Below are 26,327 nucleotides of genomic sequence, written 5' to 3'. Positions count from 1 at the left end.
ACAGTGTAACTTGTCAATGGTTAGATATTTTAAGAATTTAGGAGAATAATAGGGATCTTTTGAGATAACTGTGCATAGAAGCAGTATTTGTTACTACAGAAAAGTTCGAAAGATAAGAACAACATATAAAATCAATCTCTATAATAGAATGAAGAAGGTATAAAATAGCCTAATTTATTATAAAATCCTCCAACTGAACTTCATGATAAATTTCATGTGATCATATTGCACTTATGTTTTGTACCACAATCTAGATGTGTTCTTGCCCTACACATGCAACAGTTAGACTCCTTGTGCTTCACTCACACTGCCAGCTGAAACCACACCAAGCACTCACATCCTCAAGTCTAAATGACTGACACTGTATAAGCCAGTCTTGATGTTGGGCATTGAGCTCCTCCATATTTTCCTTATAAAGAATCATCCTATTAATATTAAAAGTTACCTCCTTCCAATATTTCACAGTTTTCCTCTCATCAAGGTATGTGTGCATCATATCACTGGTATCAATCACTCCCACGTATTTATTATAATTACACACCACTTCTGGTTTTGTAATTCCTTTTTGCTGACCATAGCCTTTAATTGTGAAAGTTTATCAGCAGCCCTAGCTTCACCAGTCAGTAGAAGGACAGGATTCATCTGACTCTTCTTTTCCCTATAGCCCTTATCTAGTACAGGCCTGGACCTGAAGTATTTTCTATCTCCAACACCAAACTTCAGTTTCACATACTGAGACAATCCCTTTCTGTTTCATCATACAGTCCCTATTATGTATGTCTCCATTTTATACAAATCTTCCACTAATGGCACTGACACAAAGAAATTGTCAACAAGCACATGGTATGCCGTCTGCAAGTAATTACACATAGTGAGCAGGTGCAATACCGGATAGAACCCTAAACAATGGTCTGCAATATCGTCTTTATCTTTTACATTTTGCACAGGTGTACACAAAACATCCTAAGCAGTAATTCACTACTGAATCACGTATCAACCACAGTTCATGGCCCCAGCTGTTGTAATGTTTATTTGGCAGGTATTGCATGAGTATTGTGTACTCCTTGGTTCCCACCAAACTTTCATCAACACACAGTTGCTGATGTGTAATGAAACTCGATAGGCAAACAGGCTGAAATTTTCCAAGCCCTTGATTATTTACAACATGAAAGAATTGTGACAGAAGCTGGCAAACATGTGCCTAAACCAAGGTGAACTTCGAGAGAACGATGCTGACCAGTAACTAGGCATTGCAGGTTTCTTGTTCAGTCACATATTTAATATACAAGCCCAGAAAGCTTTCACTTCTTGAACTATAGTGTTGTGCCAGCTAGATGCCCTTGATGCAGGTGAAAGCTTAATCTGAAAATTATTTGTAGATTGTGAAGAATATCTGTTATTCTCTGTTACCAGTAGTGTCGGGAATGAAAGTGAAATGAACAAATCGAAATATTTTATGGCTGGAATATCAGGTTGAAATACATGTTTTGTATATGGGATTTCATAAAAATGGTGGGGATGGATAACATTATTTTCTGGGAACATGCATTCAGTCCAAGAATCATCTAATTCCCTGTCACTGCCGTTTCCATTAGCACTCTTACTTGAATTATCACTACTTGACATTACAGGAACTGTTGTAAGCCCATTAGCAAATGGCATCAATCAATCAATCATACTGATCTTCACTTAGGGCAGTCACCCAGGTGTCAGATTTCCTATCTCTTGTTTTCCTAGCCTTCTCTTAAATGATTGCAAAGAAATTGGAAATTTATTGAACATCTCACTTGGTAAGTTATTGCAATCCCTAACTCCCCTTCCTATAAATGAATATTTGATCCAATTTGTCCTCTTGAATTCCAAATTTATCTTCATACAGTGATCTTTCCTACTTTTAAAGACAACACTCAAATTATTCAACTACTGATGTCATTCCACGGCATCTCTCCATTGACAGCTTTGAACATAACACTTACATAACATACCACTTAGTCGAGCAGCTCGTGTCCTTTCTCCCAAGTCTTCCCAACCCAAACTTTGCAACATTTTTGTAATCCTACTCTTTTGTCGGAAATCACCCAGAACAAATCAAGCTGCTTTTCTTTGGATTTATTATAGCAATTGAATCATGTAATCCTGGTGAGGGTTCCATACACTGGAACCATACTCTAGTTGGGGTCTTACCAGAGTCTTATATGCCCTCTCTTTTACATCCTTACTACAACCCCTAAATACCCTCATAACCATGTGCAGAGATCCGTACCCTTTATTTATAATCATATTTATGTGTTTAACCCAACGAACATTTCCTTATCTTCAGACCTACATACTTACAATGATCCCCAAAGGGAACTTTCACCCCATCAACGTAGTATTAAAACTGAGAGGACTTTTCCTATTTGTGAAACTCACAACCTGCCTTTTAACTCCATTCATCATCATAACATTGCCTACTGTTAATCTCAAAATATTATCAAGGTCATTTTTCAGTTGCTCAAAATCTTGTAACTTATTTATTACTCTGTACAGAATAAATCATCTGATTCCACTTCTTTACATAATTCATTGATAAAAAATAAGAAAACATAAAGGTCCAAAAAAGCTGCCTTGAGAAATTTGCCCCTTAATTATTACAGGGACAAATACGGCTTGGCCTACTCTAATTCTCTGAGTTCTGTTTTCTAGAAACATTGCCACCCATTCAGTCACTCTTTTGTCAAGTCCAACTACACTCATTTTTGCCATAATCTTCTGTGATCTACCCTACCAAATGCCTTAGATAGATCAATTGTGATACAGTCCAACTGACTTCTTGAATCCAGGATCTCTGTTATATCTTGCTGGAATACTACAAGTTTAGCTTCAGTGGAATAACCTTTCCTAAACCCAAACACCCTTCTATCAAACCAGTTATTAATTTTGCAAACATGTCAAATATAATTAGAAAGAATGCTTTCCCAAAGCTTACATGCATTGCATGTCAAACTAACTGGCCTGTAATTTTCAGCTTTATGTCTACCACCCTTTCCTTTATACACAGGGGTTACTATAGCAAATCTCCATTCATTTGGTATATAGCTCTTTCATGAAAACAATAATCAAATATGTACTTCAGATATGGTACTATATCCCAAACGACCGTCTTTAGTATATCCTCCAAAACCGTATCAACTCCAGACTTCATTATTATTAGTCACCTTCTCTATCTGGATGTTATCCTTGTAACCAACAATCTTTACATACTGCTCACTGAATACTTCTGCCTTTTGAAGATCCTCGGAAACACACTCCCCTTGTTCAATAATGATTCCTCGAATATCCTTCTTTGAATCAGTTCCTGCCTTAAAGTACATATACATACTCTCCCATTTTTTACTAAAATTTGTATGACCGCCAATTATGCTTGCCATCATGTTATCCTCAGCTGACTTCTTTGCTAGATTCAATTACCTGGTAAGTTCCTTCAATTTCTCATTACTTCCAAAATAATTTCTAACACTATTTCTTCCCAACCTGTATCTCCTTTTTAGTCTCTTTACTTCTCTGTTATAATATGGAAAGCTGCTTTACGTCGCACCAACACAGATAGGTCTTATGGCGACGATGGGACAGGAAAGGGCTAGAAGTGGGAAGGAAGTGACCGTGGCCTTATTTAAGGTACAGCCCCAGCATTTGCCTGGTGTGAAAATGGAAAACCACGGAAAACCATCTTCAGGGCTGCCGACGGTGGGGCTCGAACCGACTATCTCCCGAATATTGGACGCACTTAAGCGACTGCAGCTATCGAGCTCGGTCTGTTCTAATATAGTGGATCTCCACCATTCCTTACCAAATTTAAAGGTACAAACCTATTTTCACATTCCTCAACAAATGCTTTAAACTCATCCCAGAGTATGTTTACATTTTTATTTACCATTTTCGACCGATCATTGTTCATTTTTAAAAACTCCGTCATGCCTGTTTTATCAGCCATATGGTACTGCCTATTAGTCCTAATTTTAATATACTCCTTTCTTTCACATTTATTTTTATTTACCACAAAAACAGCTTCGTGATCACTCATACCTTCTATTACTTCAGATTCTCTATAGAGCTCACCTGGTTTTTACCAGCACCACATCCAGAATATTCTTCCCTCTAGTTGGTTCCATCACTTTCTGAATCATATTCCTGTACTTATTGTTTCGCACATAGCTGATTATCTTATCAAATAATTCTGAATCAGTATCTGTGCTACCCTTTCCTGGTCTGTACACACCTAGAATTTCACGTTTGTCATCTTTATTTTTTTTGTAGCTTACAAATTCTTCTTTCACCAGAATGAATACCACCCCTCCTACAATTCTTATCCTATCTCTATGATACACACTCCAGTTCCATGAGAAAATTTCTGCATCCATTATATAATTTCTCAGCCATGATTCAACTCCTATTACAATATCTGGTAAGTATATATCTATTAAATTACTTAATTATCTTCCTTTCTTTACAATACTTCTACAGTTGAGAACAATTTTTTTAAATGTCATCCCTACTTGATTTCCACTTCCCTGTTCCCTTATCACCGCTGCCTAGGCCAACCTGTTTCCCTGAATGTACCTACCTATAACCCTTCTAAACAAATTTCCTCTTTTATACGTACCACTGCGTTTAAGTGAAGGCCTTCTGAGCACAGATCCCTATCTCCTACCCACCCATTAGGAACTACAAATCTCAATCCCAGCTTCCCACATACCCACTCCATAGTCTCATTTAAATCCCCAATCACCTTCCAGTCAGTATCCGACCTACACAGTATTCCACTGATAACAATCTCCGCTTCCTTAAACTTCACCCGTGCTGCATTTACCAGCTCCCACATATCTCCAACTATGTTGGTACATATACGTGTTTGTCTTGGGTTGTTAGTGCCAATCTGAACTGCTACCATCTTCTCCTTTCCCTCCTCCTTCTCTTTTACTTTCCTCAACACCTGCCTTAACCTAATACCTGGATAACACTCTACCCTGGTACCCTTTCCTCCACACAACTTCCTGAAATGTCTAACAATTGAATCCCCCATGATGGGAGCCTCTACTCTACCCACGTTATTTGATCCCTGCCCTTCCTGGTCAGACTTATCTTTCCTGACAGCTGCAGATTCTACTTCCTCCTCCCTTTTCTCCATCCCATGACCCTATTCCACCTGCCTTTTCCTATGCACTACTCCAGATTCCTCTTTCCTACCTTTTCCCTTTCTTCTACTTCCACACTTCACAGCAACAGCTCTTTGTTGCTCATCTTCCCTCGGTGGTTCTAACTGCAGTGACTCGTACTGATTTCTCACAGACACCTGTCCTGAATTCTGATCCCGAATGGAGCCCTTAGCCTGCAATCTCCTTCCTCTTAAAACATTAGACCACTTGTCTTCTACGATTCCCCCCTTTCCTTGACATCCCTCTATTATTTTATTTTATGAAATACTTCCTCTCATGCAGGGGCTGCCTTGTGACAAAGTATACTTTTACATTTATTTTTAGAAGAGAAATAGATATACTGTACTTGAGAAGTGTTGAAGGAAACCTAATTGTAACAGTGATTTCTTAGAATTATCAGTGAGCCCCTTAGGGTTATGATGGCAATCTCCCGTAATGTTGTAACTGGCAGAGACATCTGTTTCCAGAAATTAGCGGCAAAAGCGGGAATCGTTCCCCTTGCTCCAATCATCAGACCTACTATGTCGATTTCCTCCATCTGGTATTTCTCCCTGTAGTAAGGGATTGATGGTAAGTAAATTACTGTACCCTGTACATTGTTTGAGGGGGCCTACTTTCATTCCTGTCCTATGAAAGAATCCTAATTATCTCTCTAAAACTCTCCAACTCCTCCCTCATACTCCTTAATGCCTGGCCACACCCTCAGTTCCTACACTTGCTCTCTGTAGTCATTCTTTACTGAATAATGAAAAGAAAAGGAAAAATAAGATAACTTATTCTGTGCAAAATAAAAATGAAAGGACAGAAATGTTGTCTACGATAGTTCACAAAGATCACACGACAATAAGGTTATTAATATAGGCTACTTCTACACTACAATACTACTTAGTTGTACTTTACAATGGCGAAAAATACTTAGTTGTACGATTTTTTATTCCTAAAACACCCTAACAGGGTGAAAATTGCTGTTAATTACTGGAAACAGAGAATAATACACAAGAATTATACAATTACAAACTGCAGTTAAGTCTACCCTAATTACACATAACATAATTCTAGTAAGAGAGTTACTACAGATACCACAGAAACTATACTACACAAATATTCTGCAGTAATAGAACAAACACATTATTTTCTAATAAGATACTATAAAACACTACAATAATTTTAGCCTACGTTCAGATGTATTCTAATTACAACACGTTATTACTAAGCAAAAACAGAAAAGGAAATTATAATTTAAGTTCTAAATTCACAAGACTATTCAAAATAATTGCTCCATAATTCCCTGGTGCACTATTTGACAACTCAGAAATGTTGTATTCATCACTTTCACTAAAATTAGAGTAGCTTACATCTTCAAAGTGATCCTAAAGACCCCCAATTTCTTCTCCCAAAATAGGCCTATGTAACGACATGTCCTGTTGTGATAAATGTACTATTTACAACTTTACTATGACCTAAATAAAATAAGATGTAACTATAACTACAGTAAAAATAATAATAATAAATTTAATACATTATGATAAATAACTCAAATGCATCAGAAATAAAACTACTGATAACAAGTCACAACACACAAACATAAACAAACAAGGCGGCACATAGATGTCAAGTGTCCATAGACTATACACTCACAATGGACGAGTAAATTAGCAAAAATGAAGCTATGTCAGCCCCATCTAATGACATAAGAAGACATTTAAAACATTCTACCTGAATTGTAGAGCAATCTACCACCTCACTGCATAACTAGACCACTTAAGAGAGGGTGCCGGTCGGCACCTCGCATTTTTCATACAGAATTTAAGTGCCGATGCATCTGCATCTCAGCACTGTAAGAGTTAAGTAACTGACATGGATTATGCGTCATAAAATATTTTGAAAGCAGTAAGTTTAAATTAATTTGTGAATTAGCACAGTGCAAGTCTACATCAAGTTCCTGATTATTCCCTGTGTAATATAGAGATAAGTGGATGATAAAACAGCTGCCTGACCCACATATCACGGTCTCAAATAGCTTCATCCAACTGACAATGAATTGATTTTGTACGAAACATCCAAATTGAAGGTATCTCACGTTTTACAAAAAAGACAAACTATGTTTTGATTCATCAGCCATTCTAATAATGGTGGAAGGTATTTGTAAGTACAGAGCTTACAGATGCAGCTCCATGTGTGGATCAGTAGTAGAGTGGCCACCCCCAAATCTCAAGATTGTGGGTTTAAACCTCGCCTACATAGTAAGGTACCTGTAGGATTGAAAAAAGGCCATTCAACACTCCATGTAGTACGACACTGATATGTAAAAGTTCTCTGGTGACACATTTCATGTTTACCTGAAAAAAATCATCCAAAGTAAGTAACAGACGCCGAAGAGAGATTTTTCATACTCTGCCATGTAGTACGCGTACAGCAAAATGGAAGGTTGAAATCGACAAGCAAGCAGCCAGATGGCAGCAAATTAAAATGCCTGCATACAGTCACTGAGGCTGCACAATTATATATATTACTAAAATACATCTATCTGGTACACTGGATGACCAGACGGGTCTAGAAGAAACCAGCATACAGTCACTTAGGCTGTACAGTTATATATATTACTAAAAAATATCTATCTGGTACACTGGATGACCACAAGGTCCAGAAGAAACCAGCATACAGTCACTTAGGCTGTACAATTATATATATTACAAAAAAATATCTATCTGGCACATTGGATGATCACAAGGGTCTAGAAGAAACCAGCATACAGTCACTTAGGCTGTACAATTATATATTGAAACAGGAACGCCCGTACTTCAGTTTTTCGGAGAGCATGAGAAACGACAAGGCGTGTACGGCCCATGCTAAGAGAGTGAGAGAGAAGGGTAGTAAAAAAAAATTTAATGATTAAAGTGGATCCTTCAGTTTATTCAATAGATACGCAAAGAATTGTGTCACCTTTTACAGCTGAATCATGGGGTTGTCCTTGAAGGCGTGGAGGGGACATCGTCCTGCGGCATCTGCGTCGTCTTGCGGTCGGCATCGGCGTTGTCTTCCGTCGTTGGTGTTTTCTCTGTATTAGTGTTGATGGTGACTCGAACCTGAGGCAGGAACGGGGAAATGTGGAGCTTCCGCATCGGATGTCATGGGACTCTGGTGTGACACCTTTCTAAGGTGAAGCACACCGAAATAGTTCCCACAGTCAATGATGTTGAACGCACTTTAGCAACAAGGATAAAGTCAGAGTCACAGTTCCATGAGAATAAGATGGAAGGGATTATCGTATTTGGAATAATAAACAAACGAAAACAATCTAGGACCTTCCGAGGTGCAGTGATTAAGCACTTCACAAAGAAAATTAAATTCACCGGGTAGAGCCTCTGCACTGTACACCTTGAGCACAATATTCACACACTTGTTGAAATAAACGACAGTCCAAGTTCTGCTACGTCGTAATTTTCAGAAGATTATCACTGACACTTAAGATCATACGTGATTCTGAACAGGTTATGATGGGAATTGGCATGGTCCCTCGGAAAGAAATGACAATATCGTATTCCACAAGTTAATACTGTCTTTAAGAGGGAATGTCGGCACAGTTTTATTACGAACATAGTTCCGAAAAATGGATAGACACAGTATTTAAATGAAATGAAGGTCGGCACAGTTTTATTACGAACACAGTTCTGAAAAATGGGTAGACACAGTCTTTAAATGAAACGAAGACTGGCACAGTTTATGTTAGAAACGTTATCGCTGTTTTCACACAGTCTTTAAATGAAATCAAGGTTGGCATAGTTTATGCTAGAAACATTATTGCTGTTTTCACACAGTCTTTAAATGAAATGAAGGCTGGCACAGTTTATGCTAGAAACATTATCGCTGTTTTCACACAGTCTTTAAATGAAATCAAGGTTGGCATAGTTTATGCTAGAAACATTATCGCTGTTTTCACACAGTCATTAAATGAAATGAAGGCTGGCACAGTTTATGCTAGAAACATTATCGCTGTTTTCACACAGTCTTTAAATGAAATCAAGGCTGGCACAGTTTATGCTAGAAACATTCATAGTCCACAAACGAAATATAATCGCCCAGTCGTACAGACTGATAAAAACAAAATTACATTTTTGTTCATGCACAAAGTTCAAGCCCACGGAGAAGGCTTCTAACACTAACGTTTCCGAACACAAGTACACAGCCGGACCGAGTGACGGATTATATCGCGACGTGCTTACTTGCACACACACACTGAGCTCACGGCTTACTGCCGACTCCTCTCACTCTCTCTGCCTACGGCACACTGCAGCTGCACACTGCACACACTACACACTCTCTGATTTACCCCAGGCTGGCGATTCGCTTATATTGCCGAAGGTCGGTGGGCGTGGCTACACATGTGGGCCCCAAGAAAATTTTATATCTTGGCCATCTTTACACCGATTGACATTAAATTTCTGCTAGCAGTGTTCATTATTCCTGCCTGCAAGGTGATGTTATTGAAATATTGATATCACATTTCGTTCATGCTGCAATGCTATGGAACACGAAAGAACCTTCTGTGTGACGTCGCTTGACCTTGGCCGGTGTTCTGGACAGCGCGAGCTTGCTTGCAGTTCCCCCAATGCCTGTGCGCTCGGCGCAAGTTTTAAATGCTTACGGCCGGGTGTTAGCGAGTTCCTCTTAATAAATGAATGAAACGTGAATGCTCATAGAGCATTCCTGTTTCAATATATTACTAAAAAATATCTATCTGGCACATTGGGTGATCACAAAGGTCTAGAAGAAACCAGCACAAATACATGCACATGTAAAAACCTGGAATTTCACTCTATAATGTACCATACAAAAGGTAAAGCAAAATATTAGTACAAATGTCATCTATCTCATTTTCAGTGAAGCCAAATTCTTCCAGGATGGCTACCTTATTCTTGAAAGCTGATCCCCGACCCAAAAGAAGACCCTTTAAAACACATGCTTCTTGTGTTCAGGTTATATCTCCCAGTGAAGTGAGGTATGCATGGAAGGTAGAGATAGGCTTCTTCTCCTCAGCAACGTGAACTGCTTGCTGGTCGTCCTGTTCAAAAATATGCAGCAGGGCATCTGAATAAAATTGGAAAATATTTGTCTTGTAGTTATTTCTGCCACTAGCGATGAAACCAGTTGCCATATGTTACACAGTGGACGGCCTTAGAAATTTATTTCCGGCTATACACTGCATACAGCAAGGTTCTGAACTAGGTGCAAACATTTTGATGTGACACCATCAGGCTGCTTGCTCTGTTTTACTCTATGTCTACTAGATGGCACAGTAAACTTAATTACACTTGAGCAGTGTCTATGGCTGAGTTTTAATTACATTTTTTATGCAAACACCACATGCGCCACCAGAGTTCTCTCGCATGCCGACATCGTACGGCGTGGAGTGTCAAACAGACTGCTTTCTACCTTCCAAAAATCCAACAGTATCTGCCGGGTTCAAACCCACTATCTTGGGAATGAGAGGCCGACACTCTACCCCTGATCTACAGAGCCCATTAAACATCTTCCAGCAAATTCAAGGCAAATGACAAACTGTACAGATTTCCTCCTCCTCTTCAACTTAGATTACATCTTTCCAGGAGTGAGAAAAAGTTTATGTTAAACTTCAATATATCATAAAGCATCTAATTTTACTGCTAGAGTGATAAAATTTTCAAAATGGAACAAAAAGAATAAATTATGGAGACATGTGGCATGGTTCACTTGGCCGCAACCAGATACATAGATTACCTGAAATGTGTTTTGCTGCGTTGGTCCTGGCACTATCAACTCTGATTTGGCTTCTGCATCCAAACATGTCATTTCTGGTGGAAGTTCTAAATTTTCCTGTGGAAAAGTTAAACCATTAGGCACATCATTCAGGGACATTTGGCAATTTAGTCACCAACAAATGAGTATGTGATTTCATAACTTCCCAATATATAATAAAGTTTCAAAAGTTTGTTAATGTTTTCAGGAAAATTTCTACATTGGAGGATCCCTGAAAACATGTCAGCATGGAGTCCTTTAGGAAAAGAGAATGCTCAGAGTAAGTTTTGTATTGTGGAGTAATTATATTTCACAAAACAGTAAAATATCACAGAAACATCAGAAAATTGCCCAGAAATACTGACAATTATTACACAGATCCTGCAAAAAATAAGAACTTTGAACTTAACAACTGACACCAGCAAGTTAATATTATTTTTTTGTTTCACATCCCACTAAATACTTTTACGTTTTTTTAAGATACCCACAAGTTCAGCTCAGCATGAAATTAAGTTCATCTCCCCCTTTTTTATGTTAAAACCTGATTTGGATCCTCAACAGACCTAACATAAGCTGTCATAGAGAGCCTAGGTAGTTTCCCAGCCAGTACCAACCAACCAACCAACCAACCTTGATAGCATTTATTATAGGAACTGGTTGTATCAGAAATAGTTGGCATGGGAACGTAAAATCTATTCTTGGGACATAACCGCTGAGAAGTTTTCCTTCTCTAAGTTGTTACAGCACAGAGTTTCTCCTGACTACACTCTAGCTCTCACGCCAATAACCTCAAATCCCTACAGTCAGCTGCAGTATAAAAAGCACCTATTGAATAAATAAATTAATGCCTGTTGATTTTAAGTGCTGATGCTTGTTACAAGTATTACAAATATCTATGAATATTTAATTCACTCAACCCCATTGTACTTCATGTACTTACATTTTGAGTGCCAAAATACAAAATTACTTGAAGCAAACGAATTTCTCAGTATGTTTGTGCTAAATCTGGCAAAGTTTCTATTCCAGGCTTCTATGACATTCCCTCTAGAAGCACACATCGCGGTGATAATGGTACAACCTATCCCTTTCCTACTCTAGTCTTTACCTTAGATGCATACTGTGACAACTTAGAAGATGAGTACTGGTAATAGCAGAATGAGTTTTTTTGGTGTGTAGAGTTCACATTCAAAAGTGGCATAACAGCATCATCTCGTAAATTCAATGTACAGCCTAAAATGACTTGGTATTGGAGTAATCAGGACTGACTAAAGTTAGTGAAGGATTGTAAATCTTTCTGTGAAACAACAAAGAAGTTGATGAAAAGTGTTGGAAAAAAAAGCAGTGGGATCTCAGCTTAAAACTTAAGGTGAGCCGAGGCTGGACAATACGGTATATGCATCAAAACAACGAAAGTTTGAGGATGTCTTTATTATGTCAAATGTTTTCCAGCTCTAAGTACAATAATGTTATATAATTTCACAGTTTTGTCAGAAGACCCACGAAACAAATATTTCGCCTACTGCAAATTGGCTGCAGAGATCCGAGATCAGCTTAGTCCAATATGCCAACAAGAATATAAGGTACAGAATGTAATAAGAAAAGTCTGAAATAGGTGATACTGAGGACAATATAATGAAAGAAGTACACAAGATAATTGCAGACTTCTGCCTAACAAATGCTTTCTTCTCAGATGCTTCCGAGAATGCAGGAGAAGACTAGGGTGACTCTCATTCTCAGTGTACACTCTGTATAAGATACTGAGGAATCCTTTGATATCAATACCTGCAAAATGTTTCAAGTAGCTACATGGAATATCCTTATCAGTAACCTAAACTGGAACATTATATCATACAAGGCTCAGAAATAGCAGTCTACACAGATGACATTTTAGTAACATAATTAATATCTGTTAGTTTCTTCAATCCACCAAAACTAATTTTGAATAAATAAATTTATTAACTGCTTGAAAAAACATACAGTAACAGAATAATACCTGAAATATACACAAATTAATTATCATTAATTATCAACTGTTATCATATGTTTTTATCTTAAGACAGTTTACAAATTAATTTATGTACAATCAGTTTTGACAGACTGAAGGACCTATTGCTACACAAAAGCTTTTAACAAATCCTTGGCAATATCACATTCTCAAAGTAACAGGTTTTGGAATAATTTACCTGTCAAGTTGTTACTATCACTGGATTTACATCCCACTAACTAGTTTTATGGTCTTACAAAACACTACGAGGTTTTTTACATGCTAGTAAATCTATCAATATGAGGCTCGTGTATTGGGGTACCTCTGATACCACCAGGCTGATGAAGGATTGTATCTGCCAGGTTAACCCATTCACTGCCAAACCCGTATATATACCTTATTGAATGCTGTGTCATGTCCGCGGTATAGTGTCATGCTTTGAGATTCCATGGAAATGCCAAAGAAGTTCTGTACTGCAGATATACCACATCATTTTGCATGTTTTGAAGGGAATCTGGTGTTATTTTTGCTTCGTTGGAGTGGAACATCTTTCCCGCAAAAGTGTAGCCATCAAGGCGTCCTGAAGTATACATTCATCTCTTGTTGACGAAGAAATTGAATGTTCCCTCATAAATAGTTATTCTGGAGTGCTATATTATAATAACGAAGATCGAGAATATCTAAGTAGCGATACCAAACTACAAGAAAGTGTGAGACAAAGTAGTAATGATCAGTCTCGTGCGGAATTGTCACTCCTTCCTTAGATAAATTATTTTTTCCCCAAATGTAAATGTTTTGATAATACCAGTTCTGGGATAAACAATATTATATTATATTTCAGTAGTAGCATCACAGCGCCATGGGTTTGGAGCATGGGTTGGCAACCTCAGGGTCCTTAGCTGAATCCTGGAATTTCTTCCACTTACTTGTGCCAGATTCCTCACTTTCATTTATCTATCCTATCCTATCCAACCTCCCTTGGTCAACTCGTGTTCTTTTCCAACCCGACGCTATTAGGTTTGCGAGGGCTAGGGAGTCTTTCATTTTCACACCCTTCATGGCCCTTGTCTTCCTTTGGCCTATATCATCATTTTTCCGAAGGGTCAAGTCCCTTCCATTTCCATTTTTTCCCTCTGATTAGTGTTATATAGAGATGGCTGAAGGAGAAGTGCAAGGATGTTCAAGGTTGTATAGTCCTAGGAAAGTCAGATGCTGCATATGGGAAAATTAAGGAAACCTCTGGAGAAAGGAAGACAAGGTGAATGAATATTAAGATCTCAGATCAAAAACCACTTATAGGGATAGAAGATGGGAAGAAAATATCCAACAGTTGTTTCAAGGTTAACAGTTGTATCAAGGTAAAGACTTAGGTGATATTGTTCCTGGAACAAGAAGAGGCTGTTGATGCTGATGAAATGGGAGACACAATTTTGAAGTCAGACTTTGATAGAGCTTTGAAAGACCTAAATAAGAACAGGGCACCTGGAATTGATGACATTTCCTCTGAAGTACTGACTGCATTAGGAGAAAAAAACCTGGCAAGGTTATCTCATTTAGCGTGTAAGATGTATGAGATAGGAGAGCAACCATCCGATTTTTGGCAGAATGTAGTTATACCTATTCCCAAGACAGCCAGTGCTAACAAGTGTGAAAACTATGACACCATTAGTTTAGTACCTCATCCTGTAAAATTTTAACATGTATTATTTGCAGAAGAATGGAAAGATGGGTTGAAACTGAGTTTGAAGAAGATCAAATTGGCTTCAGAAGAAATGTAGGAACATGTGAAGCAATCCTGGCTTTATGTCTGATCTTAGAGGATCGAATTACAAAGGACAAGCCCACACATACGGGGTTCATAGATCTTGAAAAGGCATTTGATAATGTTGATTGGAGCAAGTTATTTGAGATTTTGAAGGAGACGAGGATCAGATACTGAGAATTAAAAATTATCTATAATTTGTACAAAATTCAGTCTGCAGTGAAAAGAATTGAGGGCTTTGAAAAACCCAGAAAGGAATGAGGCAAGGTAGAAGGAAATCAAAGAGAAATTTCGGAAGGGAATCGCAATCCAAGGAGAGGAAATCAAAACCCTGAGATATGGTGACAATATTGTTATTTTATCTGAGACTCTAGAAGATCTGGAGGAAATGCTGAATGGTATGGACAGAGTATTGGGTATGGAGTGCATTGCTTCACATTTTGCTACATTTTCTCTGAAGCCAAATTGATCTTCTGCCAATTCACTTTCAACCTGTCTTTCCATTCTTCTGTAAATAAATTACAAGAGTAACAGAGTGCAGTCGAAATGAGTCAGGTGATGCAGGAAATTTTAGATTAAGAAATTAAGTCTTAACAGAAATAGATGAATATTGTTGCATGGGTAGTAAAATAAGTAACACTGGTAGAAACAAGAACAACATAAAATACAGAGTAGCACAACGAAAGAAGGCTGCTCTTAAGAAAAGAAATTTGCTCACTTCAGATGTTGATATACAGATTACGAAGAAGTTCTGAGTATGGCATTGTATGGAAGTGAAATACGGATGGTAACTAGCTTGGAAAGAAAGAGGATCAAAGCTTTTGAAATGTGATGTTACAGAAGAATGCTGAAGGTGAGACAGATAGAGTGAATCACAAATGAGGAACACTGAATCAAATTGGTGAGAGGAGATTGATTTGGCTAAATTTTACATGAAGAAGAGACAGAATGATAGGACATATCTTAAGACACCCATGACATGTGCAGTTGGTTTCTAAGGGTGCTGTAGGTGGTAAGAACAGTAGGGGTAGACCACGGTATGAATATGACAAGCAGATGTAAGATGCAGCAATTATGTAAAAATGAAAAGGTTAGCACAGGATAGGGTGGTTAGGAGAGCTGCATAAAACCAATCTATGGACTGATGACTCAAACAACTTAAATAATTTGTGCTAACTTGAGATTAGTACAAAAAGTAAAAATGAATAGGCCTTACGAATACATAGCAATGTACTCATACATTTCCGATACAACAGATACAAGTAGAGTTATGTAACCAGTGAAACTAAGCAAACTTCTAATGGTTAAATCTTTATCACTATAATGTTATCTGGAATAATACTTACAAGTGAAGTACTGGCTATTTCCTCCAGACAGACTGGTTCTTCTTTGATCTGCACTTCTGAGTCCATCTCACAAAGCAATTGAAGTTTTATACAGTGCTGGGGTTGTAAATTACTTCTACTGATGTTACACTGAAACATGAGTCCAAAACATAATTGTTTAATTATTACTGCTACTGCTGTTCATGTGATCAATCACAGATATTCGGCTATTAGACCGGCAGAGTTCTATCTCGTAACATGGCACTTACACCTTATGTCAATATAGATCCACTGTAAACATATGTTAAGTTTTGTATACATTTCACACTAATTTCTTGGCAGAATTGTGATTACCTGCATAGTGTTTTGGCATAGGTTTTGCTATTCACAAAGAACGAAGGGAAGAATAGGAGTTTCAATATACCAGTATGTGGCTTACAAGTGCTGTCTAGTTATTAACACCAATAAATTTAGTATTAAAGATGCCTAATTATATAGGAAACAGAGATTACCGCCTTCTGTCTTAAATTTTTGTTGGTGTTAGTCACCTTATGATGGGGTATGGAACAAGATGATGATGATGATGAAGAAACACTCAGTTATAGTTTAAGTGGTTTTTGGTTTCTTCTGGTTTTTTAAAGGTATGTTATAAGGTTGTCAAAATTATTGATAAAATTGGAGCGGGATGTAAACTTACATAAGTGTTATTTTACATTAGGCCTAAATGATTCATTTTATTTTCTTGCCTTCCAATAGGTTTTCCAGCCAGAAGGGATATAAGAGAATCATGGATTAAGGCAATTAGAAGACAGAACTCGCATCAAACTGCAGCCTCCATTGTTTGCTAGCAGTATTCATGCCCAGTTGACAGGCCAGACGATAAGACTGAAAGAAGAAGGCATTTCCTGCATTTTTCTTCAGTATTCAGCACAGTTGTAGAACCATACAAGGAAACAAGGAAAACAATTCTGAGCAATGTCGTCCTAGAAAATAAGAGTGGTATAAGCAGGTACGTGACAGTGGCACTGAAATTCAGACGTCAGACTGCAGGCCTAATAGTGCAGAACAATTAGCACCGTGCAAAAGGAAACTAACAGAAGGATTTAATAAATAAAAAGAAGAACATTGTTGGGCAAAGAAGAAAATAAAAGTGCCACAGTAAAAAGTCTGCACATATGAAAAGAAGATTATGGCAGATCATTCAATGACTGACGCCATAGAGAAAGAAAACATATTAGAAAGCAATACAGAAATGTTAAAATAAGCCTTCCTTCAGATGTATGTTGTTTGTTAGAAGGGCTAAGAAAAATAACTCAAGAAACGATGTTGTGTTACTTCGGCCTCCGTGAATGTTTTTTTTTTAACCTGCAAAACGCCCGGTATCAACAATCACAAACAAATTAAAACAATTTATGGTGAAATAGATGTATTGTGATCAAATTCACTTTTTCCCCAAGCGTACAAGCATTGTATGATATTACAAATTACATGTTGCACTGCATAAGGCTACAAAAGATATTAAATAAAAGTTACGGAAATCATAAAGCCCAACTGTGTGGAGAGAAAAGGCGGTCGGAAAAGAAGCAATCTTGTAGACTGTCCTCGTAATACACACTCTTCTAAATTAGAAAATATCTGGGCCATCATCAAGTTCTTAAATGTGTATCGTCCATGTCAACTGATATCTGTCCATTTATCATTGAAAATGGAAACTGTCTTTCCCCGCTCTGTCGGGATAAACTTCCTCGTTTATTGTTATTGTGCCTTTATTAATCTCTTCTAAAGCATTCTTGAAGTAAACAGGACTGTAATTACAATATCCACAGCCGCGTAATGTTTTTCTGTACGTTCTTCGCATGGCCGAAGTTACCCTGGAAGAGGACAACTTTTATCACAAAACTATTCCCTGAAAAACCTATTTGAATAAAATGCATCAAATTGTGTTTATCAGTTACCAGACAAACTTATATTTTGACCCCATAAACCAATGGAATAGAGAATTGAATGCTGGGGCTAGAGAACAGTTTGTTTTTTGCTGTTACCAGACAAGACAATAGTCGGGACTGCAAAAAAAATTGATTGACTCAACAATGTTATTTGGACTACTGAGCGTTGACAGAGCATTCTATTGTATGTGCATTTTAGTTGTTGCAAGTGGTTCATCTTTTAGAGTATAAGAGACAGGAGAAAATAAGTGTTGCTATTCGTCAGTGCCCGAAGTTACCCCACTTCACGCTAGCAGATTATGCATCAGTTGCTATTTTGTTAGATGCTTGTGATATGATCAAGTGTGAATGCAGCTCCTTACCTGAATAAAAAGTAATTTTTACTGAGGAACCCACTTTAAGCTACAGAGTGCTGAGGGTTTGCACTTAGCCAACAAACTAACCTCAAAGCACATTATTGGTATAAATATATGTTCGACGCTCCATGAGGATTCTGAGATGATCGATAGTAGTCATTAGATTACTGGAAAAAAAGATGTTTAAGTTCGAGGATTTGCAGATTTGAGAACAAAGTGTCTAATTCATCCAGTAAGTCTGGTAGAGAATTCAAAGCCACTATTTAAAAACAAAATGTAAACATTCGGCATCCTTTCATATTTGAGACCCCTGCATTGAAGCACTCGTAAATTGATGTACCAGTGGTTTTCTTAACAGTAAAATATAGGAAAACACAGACCTGTGCAAACAATATTGCTGTTAATATTCCAAAGTTTTTAAAAAATAATTATCTGTCCAATATTCCACTTTCAGCTACGAGTTTACATCAACGCATCAGAAACATGTAGTGACATAAGATGGTGGAAACCACACGCATCCGGCTTGCATTGCTGCTCATACACAGTCTAACAGCTAAATATACAGGAACCTAGCAAGAAAGCCTTTAGTAGGTGACTGTTGATATTGTGCTCATAACCAGTTGGATGAGACTGAACCTCAGGGACATCCATTGTCACTGATAAACCATCCCACATCCAAGGCTGTGCACTGTGGCAATAAGCCAGTCACTACAGTACTAAGTCTGGATCAAAAGACCCATCTCATGCACCCTTCCATACCATCCTGTCCTGTGTTGCACTATAAAATATTTGAGCACCTTCAAATACCACCAGACCGAGTCAGGATCGAACCTGCCAAGTTGGGGCCAGAAGGCCAGCGCATCAACCGTCTGAGCCACTAAGCCCGGCACTTTTTCTTTGGACAGTCATCTGATCAAATTCACATTTGTCTGCAACCAATCTGAAAATTATTAAACCAATAGTTTCAACTCGTTTGATGACTGACAGAGTCAGACAGTACTCTTCAACACCACATAGCCTCTTCAAAATGAACAGGAAGCTGGTAAGTAGTTGATATGCCACATGTAAGGAAGCATAATAAACTATTGGCTCGCTATTGAAATAGACATACTCCTAGCACTGCCTACATTTCAACTAGCCTCAGCATGTGTCATGTAGCAATTGTTGCTTTATTGCCACTTCATCAATAATGAGGGAACACACGTTTTCAGCCTCATTCATTCTTTCATTTTCAATGATAAGTCTTTCTTTGACAAGATCTGTCATTCATGCTTGTGTCTCCTAGTCTTCAGGATTGTGCTCATTGGTGTCTATTATTGTTTTAACCCTTTCCCATGGAATATCTTTGACTCACTGTCGGGCAAAACCTAGAGTAATAATTTGCTTGTCAGGTATAATTGTGGAGTACCTTCACTAAATAATTTATTCTGTAAAAACCACTTAAGATATCACTTTTTAATTTTGTAACAATGGAAAATACACTATAGTTATTCTAAAATAATACAATGAGATCACCTAATTACAAGCAAGACCCTCCCCCTTGTTCAGAATGATACATCAGGAAGCATCCAATATGGTGCATAATGTTAAATTGCTTGTTCTTGAAGTCAGTCTAAATTGCTGGAAATGATGGGGCCCTTATTTTCTTGGTAATACAGAGAAAGCAGGAATTCACCCTGAATCTCCCAATTTATTTCATTTTCGGGATCAGTCGGATGAAGATATTTAGATAGGAAATCGTGCTTCCATTCGGACATACAAACTATAAACAATTTTTGACTGAATGGGATTGGAAGATAAATTGACATTAGTTAGAATAGGCTATTATGTACTTAAGTAGAGTCTCATTGGCCGAAACAGAATTAACTGAAGAATTAAAATTGATAATTACGTTTTTTACAAGTAGGCCTAATATTTTAAAAGGAAACGGTACCTGAATGAACATTTCCTGTCCTGTGCCGTATTTCGATTTCTCTCAGATTCATATCCTGTCCCAAATGCTTCCCATACCATTTTTATTATCATACCTACAGTTTCAAACTCACTACCGTACCAATGCATTTGTCAACATATTGATCTAATTTGTAACAAATATCCTCCACATTCAACTGGTTATGAGCAGCCATGTTGCTGCAATGTGTTTACATTCAGTCAGCTGTCTGTTCTATCTAAGAAACCGTATAAAAGAACACTTTATTTTAGAATTCCGTGCATGCCAGTAGTATCTAGGAAGCATAGGGAATTCACTGGTTCCAAAACGTTATATGTTTAGCAGACAGATGGCACAGGAAGTTGGTTTGAAAGTCGCGTACGCTTTACCACGCAATACGCGGGAAAGAGTTAAGAATCATTATGATACTGTTAGCTGAACTCATCCATCTTCGTTTTCTCTATTTCCAAATTAGCTGCCAGCTTCTTTATTGTCTAATCAGCATGCCTCAATTTCAGTCTCACAGTTTTTCTCGTTGTTGACTTCACAAAATTTATTGGTTGTCTGCACTCCAAAAGACTTACTGACACTATCTGCCAGCTGACTGACTTAAGCATAAACAGCTGATTAATAATCAAAATTATCTTCTGTCTTCCTCTTCTTTCCAGTGTTTTGCCATAGTTCATATTTCCTTACTCACCTTTTTCAGTGTTGACTTTGAATTTGGCATCTTATCCTCAGGATAATCTTTAAATACAGAAGGAATAACACTGTTTTTCAATTTCCACACTTTTAGTCCAGGATGTTAATCTGCTTCAGCAAGATGCAGACTACACCCAAAGGATATTCTGCATTCAAAATTTGAACAAACCTATCTGGTGACATGTTTTTCAGTCATTCCTGTCCTAGGTCTGCATCCCATGGAAATTCATGAACCAAAAATGCCTTTACTTTTCCCACTCTTGCTTTTGTAATACGGTACATAGCAAAAAATCATTGTGTAAATAATATGCCAGTACTATTACCTAGAAGTAAAAAGAAAATGTTACTTTAATTAGATGATTGCCAGCTTTCATTTTATAAGTAGGCAGTACAATGTATCAAGTGAATACAACATGGTTATTTTGCTAGACATTAATTCAATTAAAATAATTGTGGTGTGAATTAATCACGACCATCAGTGGGCATGAAATTTTAAATACAAATGAATAAAAAATTGAATATACATATGTATAGACTGGTATGCGGTCTCAGTGACCCAAAATGCAGAAAGATGACAGAAATTATGCTTGCGCTCCTGCAGGAAATACATTAACCATCGTGCGTTTGTTCGAAAGCACAGGAAGCATGGAGAGTTGAGAGGCATGAAGTACATAGCAGAAGGTGATGCTTGAACACTGGATAGAAATTTACAAACATCAGAACCCGCGCAAGAGGTTCTTTAAGTAAACACTGAAAACAAGACCTATTCTTAGCAAACCACACTTACACCCCTCTCACACAGAGCATCCAGCTGCCATCGAGTACAAATGACTAAAATCATTTGCCTTTTCACAATCGTCATTGATCGAGAGAGATCAACAGCACAGAAACAGCCTATACTCCCGCCCAGGATGTACAGGCTACAAATGCATTCATATTCATGAGCGGAAAAGAATGTGTTGTGAACGAAGATAATTCGGGTCAAGATATTATACTAATGTATGAATATATTAGGAGAAAGGAAAGAAGCAGACAATAGCAGTGGACAAGGCAAATTTTCCTTAAACATAAGAGCCTTGGACAATTCCACTAACCTGTGCCTTTGTAGTATAATGACAAAAAAATTCAGTAACTAGTACTGAATGTCCATCAATACTTATAAGGAATTATTGGAAAAACTTAAAAGTCACTAACAGATATCAGGCAAACCAAATTAGAGAAGAAGTGTAAGTTTTCAGGAAAGGCTGACAGCATCGTTAAATTTATTATTATTATTATTATCATTATTATTATTATTATTATTATTACTTTATTATTATTATTATTATTATTATTATTATTATTATTTTTTATTATTATTATTATTATTATTATTATTATTATTATTATTATTATTATTATTATTTAGTTTTTAATGTTTAAAGTTAGAAGTGATGTTCACCTCCAAAACAACTATGTCCATGGAAAAAATATATCAAACAAAAGATTAGTGACAGGTATATTTCATTGCATTCAACAGGTTGCTAATAGAGTATTGATTTTAAAAAAGCTGAAAACAATGGATGCATTTATGTACATCAATCTGAATTCATAATTTGAAGGTACTACAATTAACAGTAGAAATATATTTACTTAGGCCTACAGGTTTCTTTCTGGACACTGGTGACACTCAGCGAGCCGAACGCCAAGAGGGGAAGGATAGTCTGGAGAATTTTGCTTGCCGGTGTGAAGGGCGAATTACGTCACAAGGAGGTCAACAGCCAATGAAAATCGAGGAAGGTGCTGGAAGGTCTTGAGATTATTCTAGAAAGAATTCGAAGGAAGAGTCTCTAAGGAAAAGCTGGGGAGAACAGTATAGTTTTAAGAGAGAATGGAACGGAGTGTCTCTGAGGAGAAATCGAGTAAGACAGTCTTCAGGAAGAACATCGTATAATTTCAACCATCTAGCAAGAAGATGAACGTTCGCAGATATGGTTACTGTCTGCCTATTTCTTGTATGGCACAGCCACTATGTAATTTGAGTGCTAATTCAACTTTTCATCAGCCTACTTCGGTATAGAGCGAAGTGTTATAGCCACACATTTAACCGGGTGAAACTCGAGAAACCACAAACAGTTCGTGCGCTCGTTTAAGCCGAGTGTTGCAGTAGAAATTCATACAGTGTCTCTTTGGATATTGTAAGGGAATTGAGCTATCTAAAGCAAATATTCGAAAGGAAACCGGGCCTACAGAACGCCGAAATGCTAGTAATAATGTTCCGTCAGCTTCAAGGCTCACTGTAATCTTGTGAATGTGCTCGGAATTCGAAGCTCGGGGTACAACTGAACCTGATCGTACATCATTGTGCCAGTTAAGTGTCATAAATAATTTAATAGTATACAACTAGTGTGGAGCCAGTTCTCTTATACAAAATTTTAGTTTCAGCTATCATTGTGAAGAGAAGCCGACAGCATGCAACGAATGAGAGGAAAATCTCGGAATTCTCTGGAACATTGTGGGAGTGATACAACATTGCTGTTTATCGCCGTAGTCATCATGGGTTAAGCCAAAGTGTGCACGCCAGCGCGATGACCTTGTACATCTACGAGCCTCCATAGCGGAAGAAGAGGACGTCGACGCCCATAGTTGCATCCCGACGCCAAGGATTCCCATCGGAACCTTAAGTACCATTGTAAAATTTCTTCTCTTTCGGTAGATGAATAGTAGATTGTATTCTTGCTTAGAGGAATGTAGTTTCTTTTGTAAATGTTGTGTTTAAATGGTGATGGTGGAGTATTCATGCATTCTTTAATTTATGGTTTCTACATTTTCTATCTTTGCATTTTCTTAGAATAATGTTGGTGTTTTTGATTCGAAGATAAGTAATCTCAGTTGCCAATGAGTTACATGAGGTCATGTACAATTAAGATCCTCAAAAGGAATTAAGAGGGATTAAGACCTAAAAATAAGAATAATAATAATAATAAGAGTAAAATGTGGTCATAATAATCACGACGAGGAGGATGAAATTAAATATAAGAGTAAAATACCAGTAAATCTAAGTCTTAATGAACTATTAGTTTATGTGATATAACTGATATCAGAAGGGATGGTAATTGACGTGTACTAGGAGCAGCTCATCGAGAAGACGTATCTAGGAGCCATAATAGGAGGAATAAAAATAATTCATTATAATAATAATGAAAGTCGGGTATTTGACTGGTTGTTGAGAATAAAAATGAGCGATGTAATGATGGTGGATTGGACAGTGAAATTGGCGATATGGGACCACTAGGGTGCATGTCAGTCGTAATGATTAAGGTGAATTATAGTGATGATAGTGATTTATAGTGATTTGATAATATTTGGGGACTAATAATAGTTCTTTTCTTCGCTCAACAACTGATATTGTATAATGTACGACTTGTTTATTATTAGCCTGCCCTGGGGCTCACAGATGCATCCTTCTGATGATGGTGGTGATAATTATTTCTTCAAGATTAATTTAGTCATCCTATGTCGTCTTGTAACGACAGTCTTAGTGAATTCTTATTATGATCGATTCCTGCTATAAGGGTCTTCAATAAAATTTAAGAGGAGAATATAATAATAAATTATGATAATAATAAAATATGATAATTTCAGCTGTATGATAAATTTGCCTATACACGGTTGGTGTGATTAAGTTAGTTGTAACTATTATTCATGTCTTTCCGGGAATGTTTATTCTTTCCATATTTTTAATGTAATTTTATTGGTCAACGATGTTGTTGTTGTTGTTCTTAATTACGAGTGGGCGTCACATGATGCTCTATCCATCCATAGAATACTAGTCAGATAAAAATTGTTGATATAATTTATAAAGGAATACAATCGAGCGAAGTCTGCGAGAGGGGAGAAATGCGCCAAAGAATTTTTCAAAGAATTTTTCAAAGGAATTTTTCAAAGTTGTATAAAATTTCTCAAAATGTAATGTATTTCACAAAAATCATTTGAATAGGATTTCCCCAGAATAAGTTGTAAAGAATTTCTCAATAGTTTGAAAAATGAGTTAGGAATTTTCCAGAAATATCGAAGTAATTTTTCAAGAAAATTTTCTCTAAGTATGTCAATATAATTTAAATAGAAAATTTGTCAATGATGTGTTAAAACAAGAGTTAATCAACGAGAATTCGTATAGATTAAAACAGTAATGAGAAATAGTTATTTTCCTGTTCAATGTGGCATTGTTTTGTTGATACTAGTACGACGGTATCACTAATTACATGATTAATCAATATTACAGAGAATTGCTTTGGTTGGAGTTCAGTGGAGATATTAGCGAATCTCATGAAGCGAAAAAGCATGTCAAGGACTTATAGTTATTTGTAAATGTGGAGAACAAGCAATCAAATTATGTTGAAGAGATGTTAAAACAAAAATTTTTCTTTTTTTGGTGCTTTGTCCAGACTGAGTTTTGTTTTTATATTTTAATAAATGATGTGGTTATTTTGCTCTGATTTTTTTTCACATTATGTCTCCTACCCAGTCACTAATGGCCCTGTAAATATAAATTTTCTGAAGGTCGGTCCCGTAATAGCAAGTTGGCCCTGCAAACGGTCCACCCTTTTGGGACTCTCGCTCCACCGACTGAGCGACCCCGGAAAAGGGGACAATATAAAATAAGTTTTGTCTGTACATTGCTCAGAATTTGAAAAGAATTGTATTTCTGTATCAGTCATGTCCACTGTAACTAGGAAATGCACTTTTTACTTTTCAGTCATTTCTGTGTCTGTCTGTCTGTCTATCTGTCTGTATGTATGTACACGCATCACGAGAAAACGGCTGAAGAGAATTTAATGAAAATCGGTATGTAAAGTCGGGTGATGAAACACTACAATCTAAGCTATAAATCATTTTATTAACTCTGAGTGAAATGGTAATTTAGGGGAAGGCCTAAAATTTAATTCTCAAATATTTATAATATTAGTGGTCTTATCGATAAATAATACATAACTTAAGTTATATAGAATTAAATTTCCGATCATTTATGTCTTATACATTTTTACCATACCGGCAATGATAACACAGATATTCATGAATTTGTATTTTTGTTGCAAAGTCCATATCAACGCCGAGCCACGACAGAATGGGTTAACAGAATTTAATGAAAATCGGTATAGGCCCATAGTCGAGGAATAAGAAACTACAGTCTAGGCTATAAACAATTTTATATTCATCCTGGATGAAATTGTAGTTTAGGGGAAGGCATCAAATATTTAATTTTTAAGTACCTACGTTATTGGCCCTATCGAAAAGTACTACTTAACGAAAGAGAGAATACAATTTCTGATCATTTGTGTTTTATTATCTTTTACTGTACTGGCTATGATA

General features: G+C 37.0%; 1 protein-coding gene across 1 annotated transcript in view; it reads right to left on the bottom strand.

Moving 5' to 3' along the window:
* Window positions 1-26,327, bottom strand: part of LOC136875082 (gastrula zinc finger protein XlCGF57.1-like) — an 80,570-nt gene that overhangs the window by 41,694 nt on the left and 12,549 nt on the right. The window contains exons 2-3 of the mRNA XM_068227982.1: window positions 16,063-16,191; window positions 10,953-11,048 (exon numbers count right to left, since the gene is read on the bottom strand). Of these exons, the coding sequence (XP_068084083.1) occupies window positions 10,953-11,048; window positions 16,063-16,128 (162 nt within the window). The 5' untranslated portion in view covers window positions 16,129-16,191. The remainder of the gene's footprint in view (window positions 1-10,952; window positions 11,049-16,062; window positions 16,192-26,327) is intronic.

The sequence above is a fragment of the Anabrus simplex genome, chromosome 5, assembly GCF_040414725.1.
Source record: "Anabrus simplex isolate iqAnaSimp1 chromosome 5, ASM4041472v1, whole genome shotgun sequence".
NCBI classification, from domain to species: domain Eukaryota; kingdom Metazoa; phylum Arthropoda; class Insecta; order Orthoptera; family Tettigoniidae; genus Anabrus; species Anabrus simplex.
Note: the sequence above shows the minus strand (reverse complement) of the source record. Positions and strands in the feature narration are given on the sequence as shown.